Consider the following 24,797-nt stretch of genomic DNA (forward strand, 5'->3'; position numbering starts at 1 on the left):
TAGAGCCAGGTACAATGAGTTCCTACTAGTCTCTGTTGTCGATAGTGGAGTTTTCCATTAAAAAAAAAAAAGAAGAAGAAGAAGATGGCAATTACATGGCTGTATGAAATCTTTCAGAACTCACAAATCAGTATTCTAAAAGGGGAGGATTTTGAATGCCACAACACAATAAACTGACATTTAAAAAAGGAAAGCCTGGTCATCCTTTGTGACTGAGTTAATGCTTGCAGAGATGAATCCATTCCATTGTTTTCTATGGTTCTGTGGTGCTTGAGGAGGATTCTTAGAACACTGCATATGCACAGCTATTGCTCTACCAATAGCTACAACCTCACACCTCTCGCTCTCATTTTATTAGTCCATGTTTTATGGCTAGAATCTGTAAAAATTTCTAGTAAGCTCACTACAAACAGAACATATACTATGCTCCAAAGAGAAGATATGACAGGAAACTAACTCAAAAGACTCATCTGTCTTTTCTTCCTTTTTGTTTGTTTTGTTTTGTTTTATTGAGGGTTTCTTTGTGCAGCCCTGGCTGGCCTGGAACTCATTCTGTAGATCAGGCTGGCCCTGAACTCACAGAGTCCCTGTCTCTCCATCCCCTTGCCCCCAAGTGCTGGGATTAATCTGGCCTTCTATTATTTGGCTGTTTAGTTTTGGTCTTTGTTTTTGTTTTTAACAGTGTGTTCATGTGCATACCATGGCACACATGATAGACAACTTATGGAGGACAGTTCTCTCCTTCCCTATATAAATCCTAACTATCAAAGATAGGTCATGAGACTTAGCAGCTAATGCCTTTGCCAGCTCAGTTATCATATCACCCTTAGTTTTTCTCCTTTTTAAAGAAGGTGAAAAGTGTAGGAGATTAACTACAATTATGTGTAGAAGGTAACACATAATTGTTTAGGCTAAGTACTCAAATGTTCTGTTCTTTATGGATACAAGCTTCCCAGGCTAGAGCCACCCCCTCCCATGAAGAAGAACAGATCTAACTAAACAGCTACTCATTCCTACAGGCCTTGAACACCAGTTACCTGCAATCTCTTGCAAACGATCTTCATCAACGTTTGGGTCGAAGTCACTTCCCAGGACATCAGTGCTCCAGGTCTCGCTCACCGTCTCGGATATATCCCTATCATCTGTTAGTCCCATCATGTCACGAATCTCAAACTTCCTGAGTTTATCATCAAGATTGTCTTGTGTTGTAGCTATCAAAAACAGATTTAAGACCTTCACAAATGGTGGCACAGCTACAACTTCTTGGTTAACCTGACAAAATTCTGTCTTTAAATTTCAGAGTATTAATTTTATCATCAAGAAGCACATAGTTCCAGCCTGCTCCCCATTGATTAATGAAGCCCAGTTAAAATGGGCAGAGCCTTCCCCCACCCCCACCTCCACCTAACCATTGCTGAAAGACAGAGGTGCCCAGCTGCAAAGAGAAAAACTAACCCAAACAGGAAGGTAAAAATAAGTGTTTGGGGTAGCTTGCTGAATCCCATCATTGTGTTAATAATTAGGCAGTAACCCATATGTAAATTATTTCTCTTGGCAATAGCTCAAGTTTGCATTCTAGAGTTTTCCTTCCTTCCTAGACCAACTTTCTACAGCTTGTTTTGTGTGTATGATCTGCACATAGATACAGAAGCCAGAAGTACCCCTGCTATTGCTGAACTGAAAGCTCACCATTTCAGCTAAGCGAGCTTCAAGGACTGTGCTGTCTCATGACCCAGTGCTGAGGCTACAGGTACCCGTAGCATGCCTGGCTTTGACATGATTAAAAAGTCACACTAAAGTACTCATGCTCAAAGAGCATGCACCCATACCCACAGAGCATCTACGCAGCCCCATAATTCAGTATTGTCCATTTCCTTTCTGTAAAATTTTTATTTGGTTTTTGGTGTTGGTGTTTTTGTTTATAAGACAAGGCCTCAAAATATCATAAATTTAGTATCTTCTCACTTCAATTCACCTTTTTTAGATTTATTTATTATTTCATGTGTATACTACATGTACGCCTGGTGTGTACAGAGCTGACCTGAGGGTGCTGGGATTGATTCAGGGTACTGTGCAAGAGCAGTAAGTCCTCTTAATATTACTTAACCATTTTCTGTGAGATTGAAACATTCTATCCTTCAGGAAATCCTCTCTAAGCAGGAGGTAACTCAAGATGGTTTTAGGAAGTTCCTGAGAATGATCAGATTCACTAATCCCCTCCCTCCATTCTAAACAGTGTAAAAGTGCAATTCCTCTCAGATGAATAGAGTCAAGAAAGCCAAGCTGCAAAGAAGAATCTGAGACCAAACCAGCTTCCTGGCAGCGGCACAAACCAGTTGAGCTGCCTGGGAGAATTCTACACTGAGTCACTTGGAAAGGACACTCCAGCCCATTGAGCAGCCCCCGGGCTGTGCAGAGTGCTCCAGGCTCCCAGTTCTGTCACCCATGCTACAGTAGTAGGCTTTATGTAGTTGTCTTTGAGTCACTTCCACTCCTATAAGTAACCCCAGTAAAAGTTAGGGTTCATGATGGACTTTGGTCTATCGTGGGCTCCCTATGTGGGATGAAAAGTGTGGTGTCCTTGCAGGAAAAGTTTTGTTACAACAAATGACCAGGCCAACTTCCAGCCTGTGACTCACTTAGTGTTTCACACGTGAAGGCTGTCAACTCAAAGATGTGATTTTTCACTCAGCCTTGGCTGTTTCTCTTATGTGCAATAAATTTAATATTAATAAGTTGAAAATAGAGCCAATATGGCAATACTTCTATACAAATCATACATTCCAGTGGAAACACTCTTTTCCTTTTCAATCATATATTTCCAGGATGGTTTAGAAAATAGATTTTAAAGGTCCCTAGGTAATTTTCATATACACTAAAGTCTAAGAATCAAATGTAGCTGTGGATGTGTGCCCTAACTAGAAGTTTGTTTGTTACAGTTTATGCATAGTGTTCAGTGTGTGCAGGCAAGAGGTCAGAGACTCGCTCTAGGGATTCACCTCTCTTTGCCTCTTCATCTCACCATGCTTCCATTCCTCCCATGACATCACCCGTCACCCATAAGTCAGCTAAGTCTAAAGTTGTGTGCATGCCCAGCTTCTTATGTAATTGTTGGGGATCAAAATCTGGGTCCTCATGTTTTGTGGCAGGCAATTTACGCACTGAGCCACCTTCCTACCCCTACCTCCTGTACCTTTCTATTTGTATGCGCATGCATGTGTGCATTTGTGTGTTCATACATATACTGGTGCCTTGGTTTATATAGGGAGCTCTCTTCTTCCACTAGATGAGTTCCAAGGATCAAACTCAGGTCATCAGACTTTGGGGCTTTTAACCATTTACATAGTGTTCTTTCCCTAAACCGAGTTCTTGAGCCCTTAGTAGTTATCTTTGTGCCCCATAAATAAATATTACAGAATTTAAACTAACTCATACTGCTGTGTGTAATTTAAGCTCAAATAATACACTTACCAACAAAACACCTTTTAAAAACTGAAGTAGCTATGGATAAATGCAACTTTCATGGTCATTAATCAACTTAATTAGTTTCCCAAACACAGCCCGCTTACAAGCAAACAGACTATTTTTCCCCAAAATAATGTACATTTTTTTCTACCTGTACAGCTGTGCTCACCACCACTTTACCTTGCTCGTGTTCTAACAGCTGCAGTGCTTCGACTCCATTACTCCCAGAAGGTCCTGCCCCAAGTTCAGATACAGACTCTCCTTCCAGGTCAAGAGAAGACACTGAATTTGAGCGATTGGAAGGACCTAGAGAAATGTTTATCCTGTCAGCAATCCTCTTAAAAAATCATAATTCACCATGTAATATTTCATGCCATGAAAATAGTGTTTATTTCTGTTCTGGTTTTGTTCTGTTCTGTTTTGAAACAAGGTCTCACCATATAATCCAGACTAATCTTACACTTTCAAGTCTTCTACTTCAGCATTCTGAACCCCAAAATTACAGATATGTGTCATCATGCCTGATTTAAGATGCTTTTAATTGATAATTTAAATGCCTTTGAGCCAACAGCTCTGCCTCTAAAAATTTATCTTTAAAAGACTAATAAAAAAATAACCTAAGGTTGCTTGTTGAAGAACTACTATAATACTTAAAAAGCATAAGTACTTGCTGTGCTGTGTGCAATAAAGAGTGAGTAGACAGTGCCTAGACATGCAGAACAACACCAGCAGGCTCATGGACCTGTACATTCCTTGGAAATGCTCTGCAAATGATTGAATCATTACTGCCAAGAGCCATACGTCCATTTAGATGGATGCAGCCAAGGCTGACAAGGTTTAATGGCCAGTTTAAAACCTATGCCATCTATGAGCCAATGGCAGGACAAGCAAGTCAGACAATTCTTTGGTTTGGTTTTTTTTGAGACAGGGTTTCTCTGTGTAACCTTGGCTATCCTAGAACTCACTCTGTAGACAAGCTGGCCTCCAATTCTGAGATGCACCTGCCTCTGTTACTCAGGTGATGAAATTGTCAGGCATGGTGGCCATACCTTTAATCCTAGCACTTGGGAAACAGAGATAGGAGAATCTCTGTTAAGTGCAAGTCCAGTCTGGTCTACATAGTGAATTCTGGCCCAGCTAGGGCTACACAGTAACACCTTGTCTCAAAATAAATAAAGAAATACATAAGAATAAAAGTATGTTATTTAAAAACACAAAATACAAAAGGGATGTTAATGACACATAACATAAAAAGGTTACGAAACATTATAAACTTGATTTTGCTATAAATAATCAAATATTAACTGTTAAAAGAATAGTGAAATTACAGGTAAGCTTATTTCTTTTCCACATTTTCTAGATTAAACATATATTCCTCAGTGACTTTCTGAAAGGTTAAAGAGAATATTTATGTTTTCTTTTAAACGTTAGTAAAGTTGAACATTTTTTCATAAAACAAACTGTCCTAATATATGGAATGAAAAATATTTCACAATCTGGTTTAAGAGTTTCCTTCCCCCCCCACCACTACTGAAGATGAAGTCTAAGGATGCCAGGCAAACATTCTACCAACTGCATCCCACCCTCGCCTGCCTTTTTTATTCGACAGCATCCTGATTCATAAGGGCATGTGTGGGTATGTGAATAAAGGAACACAGAACAGTAAAAAACGTATACACAACATCCTGAAATGCCAGTAAGTTCATTCACCCCAATTATGCATGCATCACATCCTTCTAAAGGAGCTCTATAAGCTTGTACAGACATCAAGACTGACAACTTGCTGTTACTCATTTAACACTGATGAATACATGTCTTGTTATTTTATATGCCCAACAGCCTCTTGCAGTCTTAAGTTTATTCAGTAACAATCTTACAGTCATGTTAAAGCTCATTAGAGGAAATTTCATTATTCTCCTTAGTGAGAGGCACAGTGGCTTAACTATAATTTATAAGGCTCCTTTAAAGAACACAGAAAAAGTCCAATCACACACTCCCTGAATGAAGTAACCCTTCACCTTCAGATATGCCTTCCAGATTATCACTGCAGAGGGAAAAGCGCAAGGTTTTATCAGGTTTACCGTGGAGCTTGTTTTCATCAACAGGGACATCTCCTTGTCCTCCATCCGAAAGCTGCATGTTTAGAACCTGAAAAATAAATAAATAAAAATCTGGCCTATTCCAAATAAAAGACTACTGAGAATAAAATGAACTACAAAAGTGCTAATTTAAGTTCTTAGTTATTTTTAACTAAAATCCATTTACAAGGTCTATCAAGCTTATAAATAGACTCAGCACAGTCTCGGTTTGAAGCTAACTCAAACTAAGTACTTCCATTCTCCTGGGATCAGCAGCAGTTAGTGTCACACAGGGAGGCAGGAGGCAGCCATCAGAAAAGAAGACTTGTGTTAAGTCAGTTCAGCTGCCCCAATCTGTTCTCTCAGCTTGAGTTATAGTGTTTAGCTAAGAATCTAGTAGATTCCTTTTGTTTGTTCAGCCCAGGCTAGCCCTGAATTCTTAATCCCTGCCTCCATGTCCTGAGTGCTAGGGTTACAGGTGTAAGTACCATGCACAACATTTGGATTTATAAACTGTGACTTTTTTTCAAACTATCAATGAACATTCTTAAAACAATAACCCATTAGTCATTGAATATAAGTTGTTGTTTCTAAGCCAGCACTGTGGTTCAACAGATAAGAAAGACACTTGCCTCTAAGCCAGATGACCTAAGATCAATCTCCAATACCAAAAGTATGTGGAACATGTACACGCACACATGCATTCACAGAGTCTGTAAGTCATTCTCTACAATCCAAGAGTCAAGATTTTTTTCTCATGACAGCTCTAACCTTATACTCTTAACAAATTCTTAAAACTGATTTTGTCTTCAACTCTCATGCCCCACGCATGTGCGAGTGCACTCTCCCTCCCTTCCTGCCTCCCTCCCTCCTTCCTCCTCCTCCTCCTTCTTCTTCTCTCTCTCTCTCTCTCTCATTTTATTTTTGAGGCATGGTCTCATTGCCCAGGCTGCCTTAGAAACCTATAAAGATCAAGCTGACCCTGAGCATGCACTCTCCCTCCCAACTACTAGGATTACAGGTGTGTACCACTATGTCCAGCTTTATAGTCCCTCTTTTTTTCTCCCTTTGAAGTTTAAAAGTAAATAAATTAGGTGTATATGGTGGTGACAGGGTATACAGGTGTGAGTTTAGGTTCCTAGAAGTCCAGAAGAAGGTGTAAGATCCCCTGGAGCTACCGGCAGATGAGACACCTGATGTGGGTATCGGAACTGTTCTCTATAGAGAAGTATGTGTATCCCCTAACCCTCCACCTAAAGACAGGTTTTCTTTCTGTGGCTCTGGCTGTCCTACAAAAGTCTAGCTGACTCTGCCTCCCGAGTGCTGGGATCAAAGGTATAGGCGACCACCACCTGTGGCCTGGTATGTGCTCTTAGCTTAGCCACTATGCCCTCATAGTCCGTCCTCATTCTTTAAAAGAAAACCAGACTAGAGAAAGCTCAGTAATTAAAAGCTCTTGTTGCTCTTTCAAAGGACCTAAGTTTGATTCCCAGAACCTACATGATGGTTTACAACCATTTGTAATTCCTGGTTCAGAGGATCCAAAGGTCACCAGGAAATCATGTGATACACATAGAAATACCAGTAAAAAACTCATACACATAAAATAATCTTTTAAAAAATTTTAGGGGCTGGAGAAATGGGTTAGTGGTTAAAGCCCTAATTTCTCTTCCAAAGGACTTAGGTTCAATTCCCAGAACTCACATATAGCAGCTCACAACTGTTTGTAACTCCACTTCCAGGGAATCCAACACTCTCACACAGACATGTTCACAGACAAAACACCAATGCACACATAATTAATTAATTAATTAATTAAAGTTTGCTTTCCTAATTTTTCATTTATCTCTTCCTTTTCCCCCCTAACCAAACAATAGAAAGTATACATTAGGAAAATTTGACTCTAAACAGGAATACTACTATTCTACCACCAGCTGGGAAAAAAAAAAAAAGCCCAATATTTCTACACTCACTAGAGAAGTCTTACTAATTTCTATGCCACAATGCCAATACCCATCTTCTGTTGCTACTAAAACAATTCCTTGTGTTGTGGGCATGCTCACCAACTTCTGTGTAACATTAAGTATTAAAGTGAAGGCCCACTTCTATAACTGTTCACAGGGGCTTAGCATTTGATGGCTTATCTAATAGACTTATAGAAAATAATGCATTGTGGGACTGGAAACAACTCAGTGGTGAAGTGTTTGCTAAGCATGTGAAAATCTCAGTTTAACTATCAGCACTAATGTATCTTAGCACTCAGGTGGACTCAGAAGGAGCAAAAACTCATGGTCAAATATATTGGAGAGATATATCAAATTTCAGCCCAGCTTTGGATATCCAAGAGCCTATTAGAGAAGAAGAAAAGGGAAGAGGGAGGGAAAGAAAGAAAAAAAAATTGGTAAACCCGGGTGTGAGCTCTGCAAAGGCCCATGTAGTCAAATGCCAGCCCACGATGCAGCATAGATCATGGCTACATGAGACTCAGATCATGGCCCTCACATCAGCCCACGCACCTTCTCCACACCACAGGAGCACCCGCCATAAGAGGGTGACTCTATGAACCAGGAATCAGACCCTAGCGGGACACCAAATGTGCCTTCATCTTGGACTTCTCAGTCCCCAGAACAATCAGAAATAAATTTCTGTTACTTATAAATCACTAGCATTTTTTAAAGATTTATTTATTATATGTAAGTACACTTGTAGCTATCTTTTGACACACCAGGGTATCAGATCTCATTACAGATGGTTGTGAGTCACCATGAACGCAGGACCTCTGGAAGAGCGGTCAGTGCTCTTAACCACTGAGCCATCTCACCAGCCCCCAGCATTTTTCTATATTAATATAAACCTCTATGTTAAGTACAGTGGCAATTAGTTTATCTACAACCCCAGTACTTGAGAGTTAAGAGGCAGACGACCAGAGTTCAAGGCAAGCCATGGCTACATAAGACTCAGAATCAAACACAAAATAAAACAAAGCAACACAATTAAGCAAAGAAACAAGACTCCTCCAAAATAAAAGCTGTAACCTTTGTTATATCGACCTTACCAGACTGAGCTATGGATATTGATGAAAAGCAACTGGTTTCTAGCTAAGTTGTTAGCTAGTATCTCTATTTTTATCTTTTTCCAGAAATAGGTGATACTATGTAGACCATTCTGGTCTAGAAGTAGCTACATTGTTCTTACCTCAGCCTCCCTCCCCCACGCCAGCTTACAGGTATGAACTATCAGTATCAGGCTGGACTTAAATTTCTTCACCACAATAGATACAAGTTAAATGTAGCAATACACGTTGGATGTGGTAGTGCATGCCTTTACTCTCAACTCTTAACTCTTGGGAGATGGAGGAAGGCGGAAGGCCAATCTGGTCTACAGAATAAGTTCCAGGACAGCTAAGGCTATGTAGTGAGACTCTGTCTCCAATTAAAAAAACTAAAAATTAAAAACAAGTACTATTAGACACATACCTCATTTTCTGACATCATCCCTGGAGTGAGCTGAGGACCTGTCCCTAAGGAAATGACCAGCACCTCTTCTGGTTGTACCTCCTGGATGGTTTCTTGAGATGATCCTTCATGGTCCATATGTAGGTCCATTAACATATTACTTCGGCTTCTGCTCCGAGTTGCTAACAAAAAAAAAAGAAAAAGTCACAATAAAAAAAAAAAAAAGCACACTGAATACAAAAATGTGTTTTCTGTTAATGCTGAACATTTGTACATGCATAAAAGACAATGGTGAAAACACAGCAGAAAAACCTAGACAAAACAAACACTAGGTCTCCCTAGTCACTCCGTCGGCTCAGCAGTGATGAGCACTTGCTGCTCTTGCAGAGGTCCCTAGTTCAATTCTCAACAACCACATACTAGCTTATAGCTGTATTTAACTCCAGTCCCAGGGAATCTGACCTCTTCTGCCCTCTACAGACACCAGGCATACATATGGTGCACATACATGCAGGCAAAGCATTCATACACATAGTGCTCTACCTCCACTAGAAAGAAGGCTACACCTGACCACAGCCGTGATGCAGGATTTCAGGGACAACAAAAGCACTACTTCATATCTCAAGGTTTCAATAAGACACATCAGCCATTTTTGTTATAAAAGTTTAAACTGCCAGCAGTTTCCCATTCTAATAAATAAACATAAGTGTAAAAATTGTCATGTGGAAACGTGGTAAACAATGATGTAACATGCTTGTCTTATTTTTGTAAGGCAGGGTTGTACTTTGTAGCACAGAGAAGCCTGGATCCCACTGTCCTGCTTCTGGATACTGAGATGACAGGCTTCCATCATCACCCCAGAAAATAATTATAGAATTACTGGCAGAACCAGGGACAGTTTCTAAAAGCATATTTCTTCCTTCTGAATATTAACAACCCTTTCCAGTGACACAGGGGACATGACATTGCTTTATATTAAAGTGAGATCCATTCTGCTTTATTAAAATATTCTTAAGAGCCAGACTGATAAGATATCTTATCACCTGCTGCCACGCCTGGTGACCAGAGTTCATTTCCCAGAACCTAATTGGTAGAAAAAAAAAATGACCCCAAAAAGTTGTTCTTTGACTTCCACCTGTGCATGGTGGCACAACCATAAATACACACACACACACATACACACACACAGGCATGCAAAATGTTTTTAAAAACTCACCTATCTTTTCTCCTTCCATTAATACATATTTTTCCCTTTGCTTTCTTTCCTTTTCCTATCTCTTTAGCATGTGGATACACCACAGCACTCCTGTGTACACAGAGCACAACTTGTGGCAATTGGTCCTCTTCTTCCACCATGTGAATGAACCCCAGGGATCAAGCTCAAATTGGGAGAATTGGCATCAAGTTCTTTACCCTGAGCCATCTTTCCAACATGACAATATTCATTTTTAATGAATTTATTATATACACTTAAAATTACTTCTTTGTGTCTATCATCTGTCCACCCATCCATCCATCTCTCTCCCTCTGGTGCTGGGACTACCCCAGGGCCTGCTCATGCTGCCTCTCTACCACTGAGTTATCCCAGGCTGCATCCTGTATATATCATTTAAGAAATTTTGAATAATGACAAAGAGTTTTAGTGTTCTGTGATAAGTTTCCCCTTTCTCTCACAAGCAATCAAATTCAGTACAACTGTATACTAAGTAGAAATTCTCTGATGGTACAATACAATCAAAACTAAAGACATAAAACATTCAGCCATAACAGAAGCGAACTGCGTGCTGAGACAAGCTGACCTCTGTGAAGACAAATGCAGATATAAACGTCTTCACTTACCACTTCACACAATTCCCAAAAGCCTAAGACAGGCCCAGTACATCTTTATGATACCCTTCCTAACTTCTATTTAACTGTGAATCCACAATCAATCTCATAAGCAGCTCTAGGAACTTAGCAAACTTGAAAGTTGTAATGTATAAAAATGCAAGTGATCCAATTCCACACAGCATCTTAGAGAAAGCAAAAGCAGCATGCACAGAGAGCACCTGTCAATATTTCTAGCACACAATATGGAAGAAGGAGAATGGCCTACTACCCACCAAACGGGGTTACTAGAGGAATGTGAGCGGTAAGATTGGTGGCTGAAGAATCCCAGGCAGTGATGGCTGCTAACTGTTGTCCTGGGTTGCAAAAATTAAATAGAAAGAAGATCAACCCTCTGAACACTGGAAACATTGTTTAAATCATGAAAGTAAATGCAATCACAAGATTACATGACCACACAAAACACTGGGCAGACATTTGAAATTTTCTCTCATTATACTCATCTCTAACATTCAAGTGTCAGAAAAAAAAGAAACAAACAAACTAATGTACAATAGTAAAGGAAAGTGGTCTCTATCAAAAATAGTTGAGTTTTCAGGTTAAGAAATTATAGTCTATAATATTAAAAAAATCATTAAACATAAAATATTTTTTAATCAAAAGAAATTTGGGGGTTTTGTTTTGTTTTGTTTTGTTTTGTTTTTGTTGTTTTGTTTTGAGACAAGATCTCACTACAGACCTTTGCCTACCTCTGCCTCCTGAGTGGTGGTATTAAAGGCATGGATCACCATGCCTAGTTAAAAAATGTAGTTTTACGTATTTATTTATTTGCTGGTTGGTTGGTTGGTTTTCGAGGCAAGGTCTCTCTGTGTGGCCCTGGCTGTTCTGGAACTCGATCTGTAGACCAGGCTGCCCTGGAACTCAGAGATCCACCTGCCTCTGCTTCTGTAGCATCCTGGGATCTACCACCAGGGCCATTTTGAATTATAAATCTGAAATTTTGGGATAGTGAAGAAAGCTAAAGACTTGATGGTACCATGTTAAATGGAAAACATATTGATTTCAAGAAACTATGTTTATAAAAATCAGCTAATTGAAATTAAAATGAAAACCTCTTCTTTAAAATGTATAAAATTGAGCAGAGCTGTGACTCAGCGTCAAAGTACTTTATATCTGAAACTGCCTAGAAGTAACTAACCTGAGAACAACAGGGCTTATATTAATGTTCTTTGTATCCCCAGCATCTAATATAAGAACAAAACAATGATCATACCATGTTGGATGTTTGTATAGATTAAATGAAACATTTCTAAAAAAGGTTTAATTAGTGCCTGGTTCAGGCTACATAATCAATCTTCAAATGCGGGTAGATAGGTAACAAACACTCAGTGAATAAAGCCTAATTAAATATAATTGCTTCTTTTAAAAAGCAAGTCTAATATAACCCAAACTAGTCAAGAACTACCCAAAGCTGACCTTCAGCTCTGATCACCACCTCCACCATCTGGATGCTGCTATTACAGTCCTGTGCCATCAACCTTGGTCTATGCAGTCTATGGGAGTTAAGCCTAGGGCTTCATACGTACTAGGCAAATACTCTACCTATGGACTACACCCCCATCTTTGAAGAAATGGTACTTTAAAAGCTCCAGTATGGAAGGTTCTCATTACCTATAGGTAGCCGATTCTTTTTATTGGCTGGAGTGGTTGCTGGAGACATCTGAGGAGTGCTGTAGGGAGTCATGTCTAGACTGCTGCTCTTCCCCGGCTTAGCCTGGGGTAAGTTTGCCAACAAATTGTCAAGAGCCATTCTATCTTCTTTCAGTTGATCTCCAGACATCACATTCTTCATAAAATTTACCTGGTAAAAGTAAAAGACATTATCTAATAAAATCAATTTTTCAAAAAGAATACATACTTCTTACAGGATGTATTCATCGGTGATCTGCCAACATATGGCTAAAAGAAAGAAATCCAAAACCTTCAGTTAAAGAATGATGCCATTACCAGAGTAATAAGCTGACTATAACTTATATACACCACAGTTCTGCTCAAGCCTTCCAGAAGATTAACAGAGGACATCGGTGGAGTCTCCACTGCACGGCCTCCAATTACAACATCAAGGAAAGCAGCGACACAGCCCTGTTAAAACAGGAAGAGATCGAAATGTAGAAATTTTTCTGACAAAGGTGGACAAGCTTAAAAAAAACTATTTTAAATCTTACACTTTAAAAATTTCTAATTTCCATTCTTTATACAGTGGTGCAGAATAAGCTCAAGAAAAACAAAGTATGTATTTATCTACAACCTACAGTACTGAAAAGGCGGGGTGCACACCTCCAGAAAAGACCCAGAACGTTCTAGAGAGGAATGGAGGTGGGGGTGAGAAGCATGAGGGTGATGGGTGGTGCACAGCACTCATTTTTTTGTTTTTCCTTTCTATTTTTGGTTTTTTTTTTAATTTATTTATTTTACATATGAGTACACTGTGGCTGCCTTCAGACACACCAGAAGAGGGCATCCATTTAGATGGCTGTGAGCCACCATGTGGCTGCTGGGAATTGAACTCAGGACCTCTGGAAGAGCAACCGGTGCTCTCAACTATAGAGCCATCTCTCAGCCCCCATGCTGTTTGTTCTTGACATGGGATCTTTCTAAATACCCCTGGATGGCTGGGCCTGAGAATCCTAGTGAGTGCGGGATTAAAGCTGTGTACCAAGTGTGTTCTGTATGCAGTGAGGACTCACTGCTATCTAGGTTAACTTTGGACTCAAGGCAGCCTTCCCACCCCAATGGAGATTAGAAATATGGGCTAGCACTCTTAGACATCTCACAGTCTATGAACAGTATTTCACATGACACAACATTCATTCCTACTTTATCAAATTTTCCAAGGCTATTTTTGGTCCGGGGATCTCCTTCTTCAGTGCCAGTCATTGCTAACTGTTGCAAAAGGCGGCCAACCTGCAAACAAAAGCAGTGATAAGCAGATGAAGGCTGCACACACCAACAATGGTCTATGAAAGCACTTCTATTCCAGTCGAAGAATCTGGCTTCACAGTAATACTCACATTCATCTGATCAGGCAAACAAAATAATGTTTCCAATGAAATGTGTATCTTGTCTATGTCAGTTTTTGCTATTTTCAGATTAGAGGAAGTAGAAAACTTTGCTGTAATTTCTTGTTAACACATGACAGCAACATTAGGAAACTGAAAGTACAATGTTTGTATTTCTGGAGCTGTACTTTGTGTGCTTAAAAATATTTCACACTTTATTATTACCGTGCTGTGTGCATAACTGGAGGGTGCATGCATGTCACAGTGCACATGTGGAGGTAACAGGACAACTTTTGGGAGTTGGTTCTCTCCTTTTTATCATAGGTCCCGGATGTGAAATTCAAAATGCCAAGCTTATATAGCATTTTTACCTCAAACTACCTTTGAAAATTTTTAAGTTATCTGCAAAGGCTAACTTACACAATAAATGACTTCAACTATAACACAATAAACAGGGTAAAGCATTCTCTTTACATTTCAGGTGTTTTAGACAGGGTCTGTGTGGCCCTGGCTGCCCCAGAACTTGCTATGTAGACTATACTAGCCTCCAAATCACAGGGATCTGCCTGTCTCCGCACTACACAAGTCTTAAATTAAAGGTGTGTACCATCATGCAGGCAAGAAACAATGATTCTTTTTTTTCTTTTTTAACGTGCAAACCTGCTCATGGAAGCTAGAAGTTGAATCCCCTGGAACTGGAATTACAAGTGGTGGCTATAGGTACTGGGAACTGAACTCAATTCTTCTATAGAAGTAACAAATACTTTAAGCCAGAGAGCCATCTCTCCACCCCCAACCGTTTTTGTTTTAGATGCTTGTCACTTTTGTTTGATTGGAGGGAGGGAGTTAGTTGCTTGTTTGATGGTTTGGTCTGGTTTGAGACAAAGCTAGGTAGCCTTGGCTGGCCTGAAACTGTGTAAACCAGTCTGGTTTTGAACTCATAGAAATTCACCACCTACAATATGCTGAGATTAATGCCATACAAGGCTTATCAAAACAGGGTTTCTTTGTGTAGCTCTGGCTGTCTTGGAACTTGCACTGTAGACCAGGCTGGCCTCAAACTCAGAGATCCATCTGCTTCTGCCTCCCAAATGCTGAAATTACAGGCACATACCACACTACTGCCCAGCTGATGATTTTGGCTATCAGATTTTTAAAATTTTTCAGACAGTCTATTTGAAATTAACATAATCTTTTCTTCATAGAACCTCAGGAGAATAAGATATGATTAAAAGACTTGATGACTGTAGGGACTCAGGCGGTGATTCCGTGGGTAAGAGCACAGGGCATGCAGTCCTGAGGACCTAAGCTCAAATCCTCAGCATCTACGTAAAAGCTAGGCATGGTTATGTGTGCTTATAACTCAACACTGGAAAAGTAAGATAATTAGATACTATGAGCTCAATGGCCGCCAGCCTGGCCAAATGGTAAGTTTTTGGTTCAGTGAGAAACTCTGCTTCAGAAGAATAAAGAACACAAAGTAGAAGATACTTAGTGTCCCTCCTGGACTCACTCCACTTAGCACATGAACCTACACATACATACATATGCACACTTTAATTTAAATAAGCCCAGAAGTGGTGGTGCCTGCCATTAATCTCAGCAATTGAGAGAAAGAGGCAGAGAAATCTCTGTAAGTTTGAGGCCAGCCAGGTCTACAAAGTGAGTACTACAACTTTACAGAGAAACCATGTCTCAACACCCCAAACACAGAGAGAATTTTAACTTTTTATGATTTAATTTTATGCATATAATGGTTTGCCTACTTATATCCATATGTACCATCTACATACCTAGAGCTGTGGAGGAAAGAAGAAGGTATCAGACCCCCTAGAACTGGTGCTATGAATGACTGTGAGCTGCCATGTGGGTGCTGAGAACTGAACCCAGATCCTCTGGAAGAGCAAAAAGTACTCTTAACCACTGAACCATTTCACCAGCCATGAAAAAGGATGTTCTTTTTGTTTTTTAATTTAAAAAAAGACAAGAAGACTAGTGAGATTTTTCTATAGTTACAACCACTAGTTAGTCCTCCAGAGGACCTGCCCCTTGCTTGGCAGACTAACAGCTGCCTGTAGTTCCAACTCCAGGGGATCCAATACTGCCTTCTTCTGCAGACACTGTACAAATATACATACAGAAAAATACCCACACACAAAATAAATCATATAAATAATTAATTGAAATAAATAATAAGACTTTGGGTAAAACATCCATGGACATACAATAAATAAGACTGAGTGTAACTTAACAATAGAATATGTGCTTAGCACATGTGAGGATCTGGGTTCCTCTGTGGCATACATGTGGAGGTCAGAAGACATCTTTGAGTAGTTGGTTCTTCTCTACTAACATGGGTTTCAGGGACTGAACTTAAGTTATCAAATTCCTCAAGCAAGGACTTTTACCCACCCAGTGAGCCATCACCATTACCCAGAACTTAAACTGTGTGTGTGTGTGTGTGTGTGTGTGTGTGTTTAAAATCTTCACAGGTCTACTTTCAAAAACAAAAACATTTCTGCAAAAAAAGTAAGAGTGTAAAAAAAAACCTAAGAGTTCACTAGCACTCCATGGAATACTATCTATAATTTTTGGGTTTTGTTTTGTTTTTATATACACGAGTGTTTAAGCTGCATGTATGTCCTTATGAAGGTGTTGGGTCCCCTGGAACTGGAGTTACAGTTGTGAGCCGCCATGTGGTTGCTGGAATTTGAAAACAGTCCTCTGGAAGAGTAGTGAGTGCTTTTAACCACTGAGCTATCTCTCCAGCTCCTATTGTTTTGTTTTGGTTTGTTTTTTCCAGACAGGTTTCTCTGTGTAGTCCTGGCTGTTCTGGAACTTGCTCTGTAGACCAGGCTGACCTCACAGAGACGCCTCTGCCTCTCTGCCTCTCTGCCTCTCTGCCCCTCTGCCCCTCTGCCCCTCTGCCTGGATTAAAGGCATGCACTACCACTGCCTAGCTTCAACTTCAGTTTTGAAGTACAAAGGACACTCTCAATTTTCAATCAATCTAGACTCTGAAATTATAGAATAGGGAGGATGAGCTTGTTCTAGAAAACCTAGACAACTCTATATCTAAGAGTTCAAGGATTTCATTTGAAAGCCAATGCAAAATGTTTATGATTATAATATCTCAAAATCCTAATATAATTGCTTTTGTTTCATAAGAAGCATTTCTTTTAAAAGAAATGGGAAGAATATATGAACGTCACTAATTTTGTCACCACTCCACTACATATAGATCAGCTGATCTTAAGCTAAATGCTACATTAATAACAGCTAAAGCAGGCTAGAGAGATGGCTCAGCGCTTAAGTGCACTGGCCATTCTTCAAGAGAACCTGAGTTTGATTCCCAGCAACCACATTGTGACTCACAACCATCTGTAAGGAAATCTAATATCCTCTATTGTCATGCAGGCACACATGTAAATTCAGCACTCATATATATAAATAAATCTTAATAATAATAATAATAATAATAATAGCAAAAACATACCTGCATCAGGTTAAATCTTGCCACCTCATTAATAGGAGCATCAGATATGATTCCATACTGCTCTGGATTGACAACTGCGGGACAAATGAAGCAAGCCAACAGAAGATCGGTACACATTGCTCTGACCTCCCCAACCTCCAATCTGTCTACACAAGAAAGAGTTTTGTACATTTGTGACACAATCCACCTCAAACTATGTGGAAAGCAGTACGTATTCTGTTTAAGATAACCAATAAATTTGTTCACCAAAGCTACTAGTTTAGCCTCATTGGAATCTACCATTTCTTGAACCTTTTGCCTAAATCTATCTGAGCCTTTTTCTCCAAAGAGTTTTTCCTGCTGAGCTGGAGAGAATCTCTCAATTAGCTTGTTTGGGTCTGTTTCCAGGTGGTCTTCATCTTCCACAAGGAGCTGCATGATTGGCTCATGTAAAGTAGCCGTAAGGAAAAGTTTGGCAGAAAACAGTCCTTCAGAAAAAAGCTTAAATAAGATGCTGAAGGCACAAGTTCCTCTCCTCAAAAGGCGCCTGGGGTTGTCACTTTCTTTAAGTTCGAATTCAATCAAGTATCGTAAAACCTGAAGGAGGTAGCTTTCATCTTCTTGCATAATACAGTTGCCATACAAGGAGGTAAAAACAGTGTAGATAACACTTTGTGTGTTCTCCTGATTGAGTTTTTCTCCAGCAACCAAAGAGGAGGCAATAAGACGCGGATTTTCTCTTAACCGACTCAGGAATTCTCCATAAGCTGTTTCCTGAAATCCCAGTTGCTTATATCCATCAACAAACTGTGTATCTTCCAAAATCTTGGCATGCTGGCAACACTCAGCAGGAGAAGCTTCAGCACTGGAAAACATTAGCACAATATTAATAGATATATTACATATAATTATTATATATAATAATATAAATATTAAGGCAAAATAATATTAATAATGACAATTATATAACACTATATTGAAATTAATAAATCTGAGTTCATTACTGTGCCAATAATGAGATCTCCTGAATTGTTAAGCTCTGAGAACAACAACATGGGAATGAGTAAAGACAGCAGCCATACCTGAAAGGAAACCAACTTTTTCATATTCAATATCCAGATCTATCATCTATGAATTAAGTTTTAAAATTTACTACAGTGTAAAAGCTGCTTATTTACTGACACAAAAGCACTCACAAATATTCAAGTACTAAAATATCAAAACAGGAGCTGGGGAGGTAGCTCAGTTGGAAGAACACTTACTGGCAAGCAGAAAGCCCTAGGTTTGATTTACAACATGGAATGCTTTTGTACATATACTTGCCTTCCTGGCAAGCACAACAAAGAGCTATGATCTGAATGACATCAAAGGTCAGTCCCTCCCCTTCAGATTTTTATAAATACAACCATACAGTATATATTTTTTTAATCTGACTACTTTTAACAACATTATACTAATATTGTTACAGTTAAAAACTGCTTCTTGGAACAATGGAATGAATACCAGGCACACAAGGGCACATAGATCTATCTATAGGTCGGCAAAACACCCATACACATAAAATAAAAGTTTTAAATCTAAAAATTTTTTTTCTTTAAAAAGAATACACAATTCCACTGGGCAATGGTGGCACATGCCTTTAGCCCAGAGCTTGGGAGGAAGAGTCAGGCAGATCTCTATGAGCTGGAGGCCAGTCAGGTCCTACAGAGTGAGTTCCAGGGCAAAACAAACAATAAAAAGATATATAATTCCAAAACATGGAAATGCATATAAGTAGCACAAAATTTAGCCTCTATAACAATAAAATGTTATATATGCAAAGAGATAAAACATTAATCCTTAAATTATAATTATCTGTATCACTGCTGAAGCTAATTAATAAACTAGTAGGCTCCATGCATTTTATAAGCAAAGACTCATTTAATATTGATTCAAAGCCAACCACTTGAGAGATTCATTTAGTTAGTTAGCAGTATAGAATTAAATGTTCACAAAATGCATGATCTGAAAACTTTTTCGTTACCTGGTTATAATAAGACGATCCAAATTAATCCTCTGTTGCTTCGCAATCCACGCTGTTCGGTACAGCTTTTCAGCTGTCTTCAGTACATCAGCGTTTAGCCTCTGAATGAGCTGTTTCTCAGAGCTCACATATAATCGCTCCTGCTTGAGGTGGTGGGCCAATGTGTGAATATCTAGCTTCACCATCTTTGAATTCGGAAAAGGTACAAAGGCTGATCACTAAGAATAAAAAAAAAAGACAAAATTCAAATTTATGTCACATAAATTCTTTTCTAAAAATCAAAGGAATAAAATACTTTTATTTTTGTTGTTGTTTGTTTGTTTGTTTGAGACAGGGTTTCTCTGTGAGTAGACCAGGCTGCCCTGGAACTCAGAGATCCCCCTGCCCAAGTGCTGGGATTAAAAGTATGCATCACCACTGCTCAGTAAGAAACACACATTTTAAAATATTATATTTTACTTTTGTATTTTATATGGGGGCACGTCACAGCATGTGTGTGGAAAACTGTGGACAAACTGTGGGAGTCTGGTTCTCTCTCTAGCATGTGGGTCTCAAGGCTTAGTAGCTCCTCAGGCTTAGTAGCAGGTCCATCTCACTGGACCACAATTTTTTTTAAAGTGTGCATGTGTGCCCACATATGTGAGCCTCTATGCATATATACACATACACCACACAAGGCACTGGATGTGCTTCACCACTCTATTTCTTTAAAAGTGGGGTCTCTCCCAGAACTGGAAGCTCATGTTTTGTCTAGGCTGAAAGACAGCAGGCTCTAGCAATCCTCCTGTCTTTGACCCACCTAGAGCTGGGGTTATAGGTATGCACAGATCCCTGGCTTGTTAAGTGGATGCTGGGATTTGAATTCCTGTTCTGATGGTTACTGAACAAGTAGTCTAACCACTGAGCCATTTGTCCAGATCTTACTGTATTATTTTTTTGGCAATTCAGTTTCACATAGCCCAGGTTAGCTTTGAAGCCACATAGCCCAGGTTAGCTTTGAAGCCTTTATGTACCTAAGGGTTATCCTGAACTCATGCTCATCCTGCCTCTACCTCCCAGATGCTACAAATACAGGGCTGGACTATCATGCCCAATATATGTGGTACTGGGGATTGAACCCACAGTTTGTGCAGGCTAGGCAAGCACTCTACTATTTGAGCTGCATTCTCAACCCTCTTGCTGGTTTTCTGAGACAGTCTCATACAGTCTAGACTTGCCTCAAATTCACCAAATTGACCTGGACCTCCTGATCCTCCTATCTTAAATTATAGGCATGCATCCACACACCCAGCAGATTATTTCTAAATTAGAGTTAACAGCATCAAATGCATTTGAAACCTATTTAGGGAGGTGCCTCTGTTTATTAGCCGTGGAGACATCCTTGATTACTTTCCTATAGCAATGAATACACCCTGTTGACTCTATCTGTGAAATAATCTAAGTGGTTGGTGGAGAGGCACACCTTTAATCCCAGCAGTGGGGAGGCACAGGCAGATTAGGCCCTGAATTAGAAGCTAGCCTTGCCCACAGAGTTCTAGGATAGCCAGGGCTACATGGAGAAATCCAGTCCCCAAAAACAAAACAAGCAAAAAAACAAAAGACAGAAAGAAAGAAAAAAAGGAGGGAGGGTGGGAGGGAATGAGGAAGGTGGGGAGGGAGGAAGGGAGAAGGGGAGAAACAAAGAATGAATGAATCTATCTGGTTACTTGTTTTCACTGAGAGTCTACCATCGCCTCCCCAGAAAGGCTATGACTAGTTGATTTCCTTGCTTCCCAAAGTCTGCTCTCCCCATAATAGAGCGTATCTGACGATCACATCATTTTATTCCTTGACTAGAAATCACCTCAAGACTTTACCTTAATCTTCCCAGTCTTCCCTTGCTACATCTTTGACCCTCCAGGACCTACCTAGCATTTACTACAGACAGCTAACTTGCTTGTTAACCATCTTTATTGGGCAGCTTCTACACCTAACAGCATGCCACCACGGTCAGGATTTGTTTGATTGGTTCACTGCCCTGGTCTCAGGCTTGGGTGAGGGCCTAGTTCACAGTAACTGAGTAAATACGTGCCAAAGGTATGGATGAACTCTTACTTTTCTAATAACTAAACAAACAAACACAAACTGTATACATACTTTAAAGCATTATTATCTAAGCCATATCCTTGAACTGCCAGACCACAAATGTTTTACATTAACAACAGAAATATCTGTACTTAAGGTAACAAAATTGGGGCTGGAGCGATGGCTCAGCAGTTAAGAGCATTGACCGCTCTTCCAGAGGTCCTGAGTTCAATTCCCCACAACCACGTGGTGGCTCACAACCGCCTGTAAATGGGATCTGATGCCCTCTTCTGGTGTGTCTGAAGACAGCGACAGTGTACTCACATACATGAAATAAATAATAACAAAATTGTATGAGCAGAGAGTAACTATCAACTTAAAAAATCTCATTGAGAACTGGCACTGGGAAGCTAGAAGGGCAGTTCATTAGTTAAGAGCATCTACTCTTGCAGAGACCCTAGCTAGGTTTCCAGTACCTACCCCAGGCAGCCCACAGCCTGGGTAACTCTAGCTCCAGCAAATCTGATATCTTATTCTCACCTCTGTAGGTACCTGGACTCACACACTGACACACACATAACACAATTAAAAATACTGCTAGGTGTGTTGACACATCTATAACCCCAGCACTCAGGAAGCAGATGCAGATAGATCTGAGTTTGAGGCTAGCCTAGTCTACATAGTGAGATCCAGGTCAGCCAAGAGTATACAGTAAAGACTCTTTCTCAAATTATAAAAAATAATAGGGATGGAGTGGTCATATCAAAATCCAGTCATTAACAAAAATAATAAAATATACACGCATACACATTATCATCAAGTTTTTTAATTGAGTATTATGAGGCTGGGAGTACAGCTCAGTGGTCAAGCCTAGCATGCAAGACAAATAAAAATAAAACAAACAATTTAATATTATGAGAGTTGTAGTAACAAATATATTTTTGAGTTTTGCTGGAATTCAGCCTGATTCCCCTAATCTCAAAGAGCCTGTAATCTTATGACTGTTCAAACTACTGAGTAAACATGTTTCCAATGAATGACACAGCAAAATAAAAATGAATGTATGCAATTAAGAAGTTAAAAATCTTCAAATATAACTTCAAAATTCAAATTTAGGACTAGGCACAGTGGTCCACACCTTTTTTTTTCTTCTTTCTTTCTTTTTCTTTTCCTTTTTTTATTGGATATTCTCTGTATTTACAATTCAGGTGTTCTCCCCTTTCCACCAGTCCCATCCCCCCTCCCCCATGTCCACACCTTTAATCCCAGCAATTATAAACAGTTTATACAGCAAGTTCCAGGACAGCCAAAACTATATAAAGAAATCCTCTCAAAAAAACAACAACAAAAACTCTTAAAACTTAACGGAGCTGAAGAGCAGTTAGGAGTATTTGCTGCTATTCTAGAGTACCCAGATTTGGTGTCCAGAACCCATGTGGTGGTTTATGTCTGTTCATTATGCTAGTTCAAGGTGATCTGATGCCCTCTCCTGACTTCCAGTGTCACCAGGCACACATTTGGTACACATATATACATGTAGGTAAACCACTGGTATACATAAACTAAACTAAATAAAATCTACAAATAATAATTTAACAAAATTAAAATAAAATGACTAACACTTAAAATGTTCCAGCCAATCTATCCAAGAACTGACCTCCTAAATCACCCAGTAGTCCCAATATTTTTTAAGAACTTTCCTTACAATGTATGGGGAGGAGGCATTATGGGACAATTTACAGTCTGGGTTATCTAGTGGCAGGTAACTTATATACTCTGTGCCATCTTGCTGACCCCAATAAATATTTCTTAGAGATCTTTTTCCACAAGGCGAACTTTCTAAGTGTTTTTTTAATCAGGCTCAAGAATTATAAAGTTTTCCTTTCTATATTTCTATATTTGTGGTCAGAATGCCATAAAAAAACTAACAATAGCTTAGCCTGGTTTTGTGTCAACTTAACACAAGCTGGATTTATCACAGAGAACGGAGCCTCAGTTGAGGAAATGCCACCATGAGATCCAGCTGTAAGGCATTTTCTCAACTAGTGATCAAGAGGGCCCAGGCCATTGTGAGTGGTGCCATCCCTGGGCTGGTAGACCTGGGTTCTATAAGAAAGCAGGCTGAGCAAGCCATGGGAAGCAAGCCAGTAAGTGACATCCCTCCATGGCATCTGCATTAGCTCCTGCTTCCTGGCTTGCTTGGCTTCCAGTCCCGACTTCCTTTAGTGATGAACAGCAATGTGGAAGTGTGAGCTGAATAAACCCTTTCCTTCCCAACTTGCTTCTTGGTCATGATGTTTGTGCAGATATAGAAACCCTGACTAAGACACCCTGTAAAACACAATTTTAAAAACAATTATTGTGAACTAAGTAATACAGTTCAGTGGTAGAGAACTACCTACCTAACATGCTTAAGATTTGGCTCCTACAGAAAGTTTGCCAACCTCTAATAAATAAGTTTATCTCCTCTAAGGAAGAGCAGGGAGAGGAAGCACAAACCTGATAAGGTGTAATTTTTGAGCTACATTAGAAAACTAGACTAGAAGTCCCAAGAGAATATGTCTAGTACAAGCGTCAACAATTAACAGGACAGAGTGACACACAATTATAATCCCAACACTGGGGAGGTAAAGGCAGGAAGATCAAAAGTTCAAGGTCAAATACAATGCAAATTTGAGGACAGTGTGGGCTATAAAACTCTCAAAAATATAAATTACTCCAAAATAACATTTTATAATAGAATATCATTTCACGTTTTGAGAATCTCTAATTAAAACATCCCAATTTATAATGATGAATCTACTAATTTTAAACTTTAAAGCAGCATTTAGAGTTCAAGTAAACAGCCTACTAACTTAATCTTAGGTTCTCACTTTCTGTGTCTCCCTCCCATGCTCTCTCTTCTCTCCCTCTCTCTGAGGAACAAGGACTGCAATACATCCATAATACAGGATACTCCTTGTAACTTCTAGTGTACTAGAGCTCACAAATTATATTTGTACTTGATAGGCATTCTACCACCAAACATTAAGAAAGTGAACATGAAACCAAATCCAATGTATCATTTACTATAGAAGACACTTTAGAGGTCAATAACATGGAGAGGAAACTAAAACTGGAGTAGGTCTGATGAACTTGAGACTGGCCACTCACCATCATGATGACATACACCTTTAAGCCCTGTACTCAGGAGGCAGATGCAGGCCAACTTCTATGAGTTCAAAGTAGACCTGGTCTACAAAGCAAGTCCAAGGCCAGCCAGGACCCTGTCTCAAAAACAAACAAACCAAAACCATGATGGCCTCTGACACCTACTGACATGCGATCTGTGACCTCTGACATCTAGTGTCA

At 39.5% G+C, this 24,797-nt stretch overlaps 1 protein-coding gene across 7 annotated transcripts in view; it reads right to left on the reverse strand.

The window, feature by feature from the left end:
- GAPVD1 (GTPase activating protein and VPS9 domains 1) overlaps nt 1–24,797 on the reverse strand; it is a 69,800-nt gene that overhangs the window by 30,132 nt on the left and 14,871 nt on the right. For 2 of the 7 annotated variants that reach the window (XM_080927317.1, XM_080927314.1), the window contains exons 2-11: nt 19,383–19,600; nt 17,381–18,224; nt 13,703–13,789; nt 12,833–12,967; nt 12,497–12,686; nt 11,101–11,181; nt 9,020–9,180; nt 5,484–5,613; nt 3,646–3,771; nt 1,038–1,211 (exon numbers count right to left, since the gene is read on the reverse strand). In XM_080927317.1, the coding sequence (XP_080783443.1) occupies nt 1,038–1,211; nt 3,646–3,771; nt 5,484–5,613; nt 9,020–9,180; nt 11,101–11,181; nt 12,497–12,686; nt 12,833–12,967; nt 13,703–13,789; nt 17,381–18,224; nt 19,383–19,567 (2,113 nt within the window). In that variant the 5' untranslated portion in view covers nt 19,568–19,600. The remainder of the gene's footprint in view (nt 1–1,037; nt 1,212–3,645; nt 3,772–5,483; nt 5,614–9,019; nt 9,181–11,100; nt 11,182–12,496; nt 12,687–12,832; nt 12,968–13,702; nt 13,790–17,380; nt 18,225–19,382; nt 19,601–24,797) is intronic. The other 5 variants (XM_080927320.1, XM_080927318.1, XM_080927319.1 and 2 more) reach the window with 3 other exon arrangements.

The sequence above is a fragment of the Micromys minutus genome, assembly GCF_963924665.1.
Source record: "Micromys minutus genome assembly, chromosome: 13".
Lineage (NCBI taxonomy): Eukaryota > Metazoa > Chordata > Mammalia > Rodentia > Muridae > Micromys > Micromys minutus.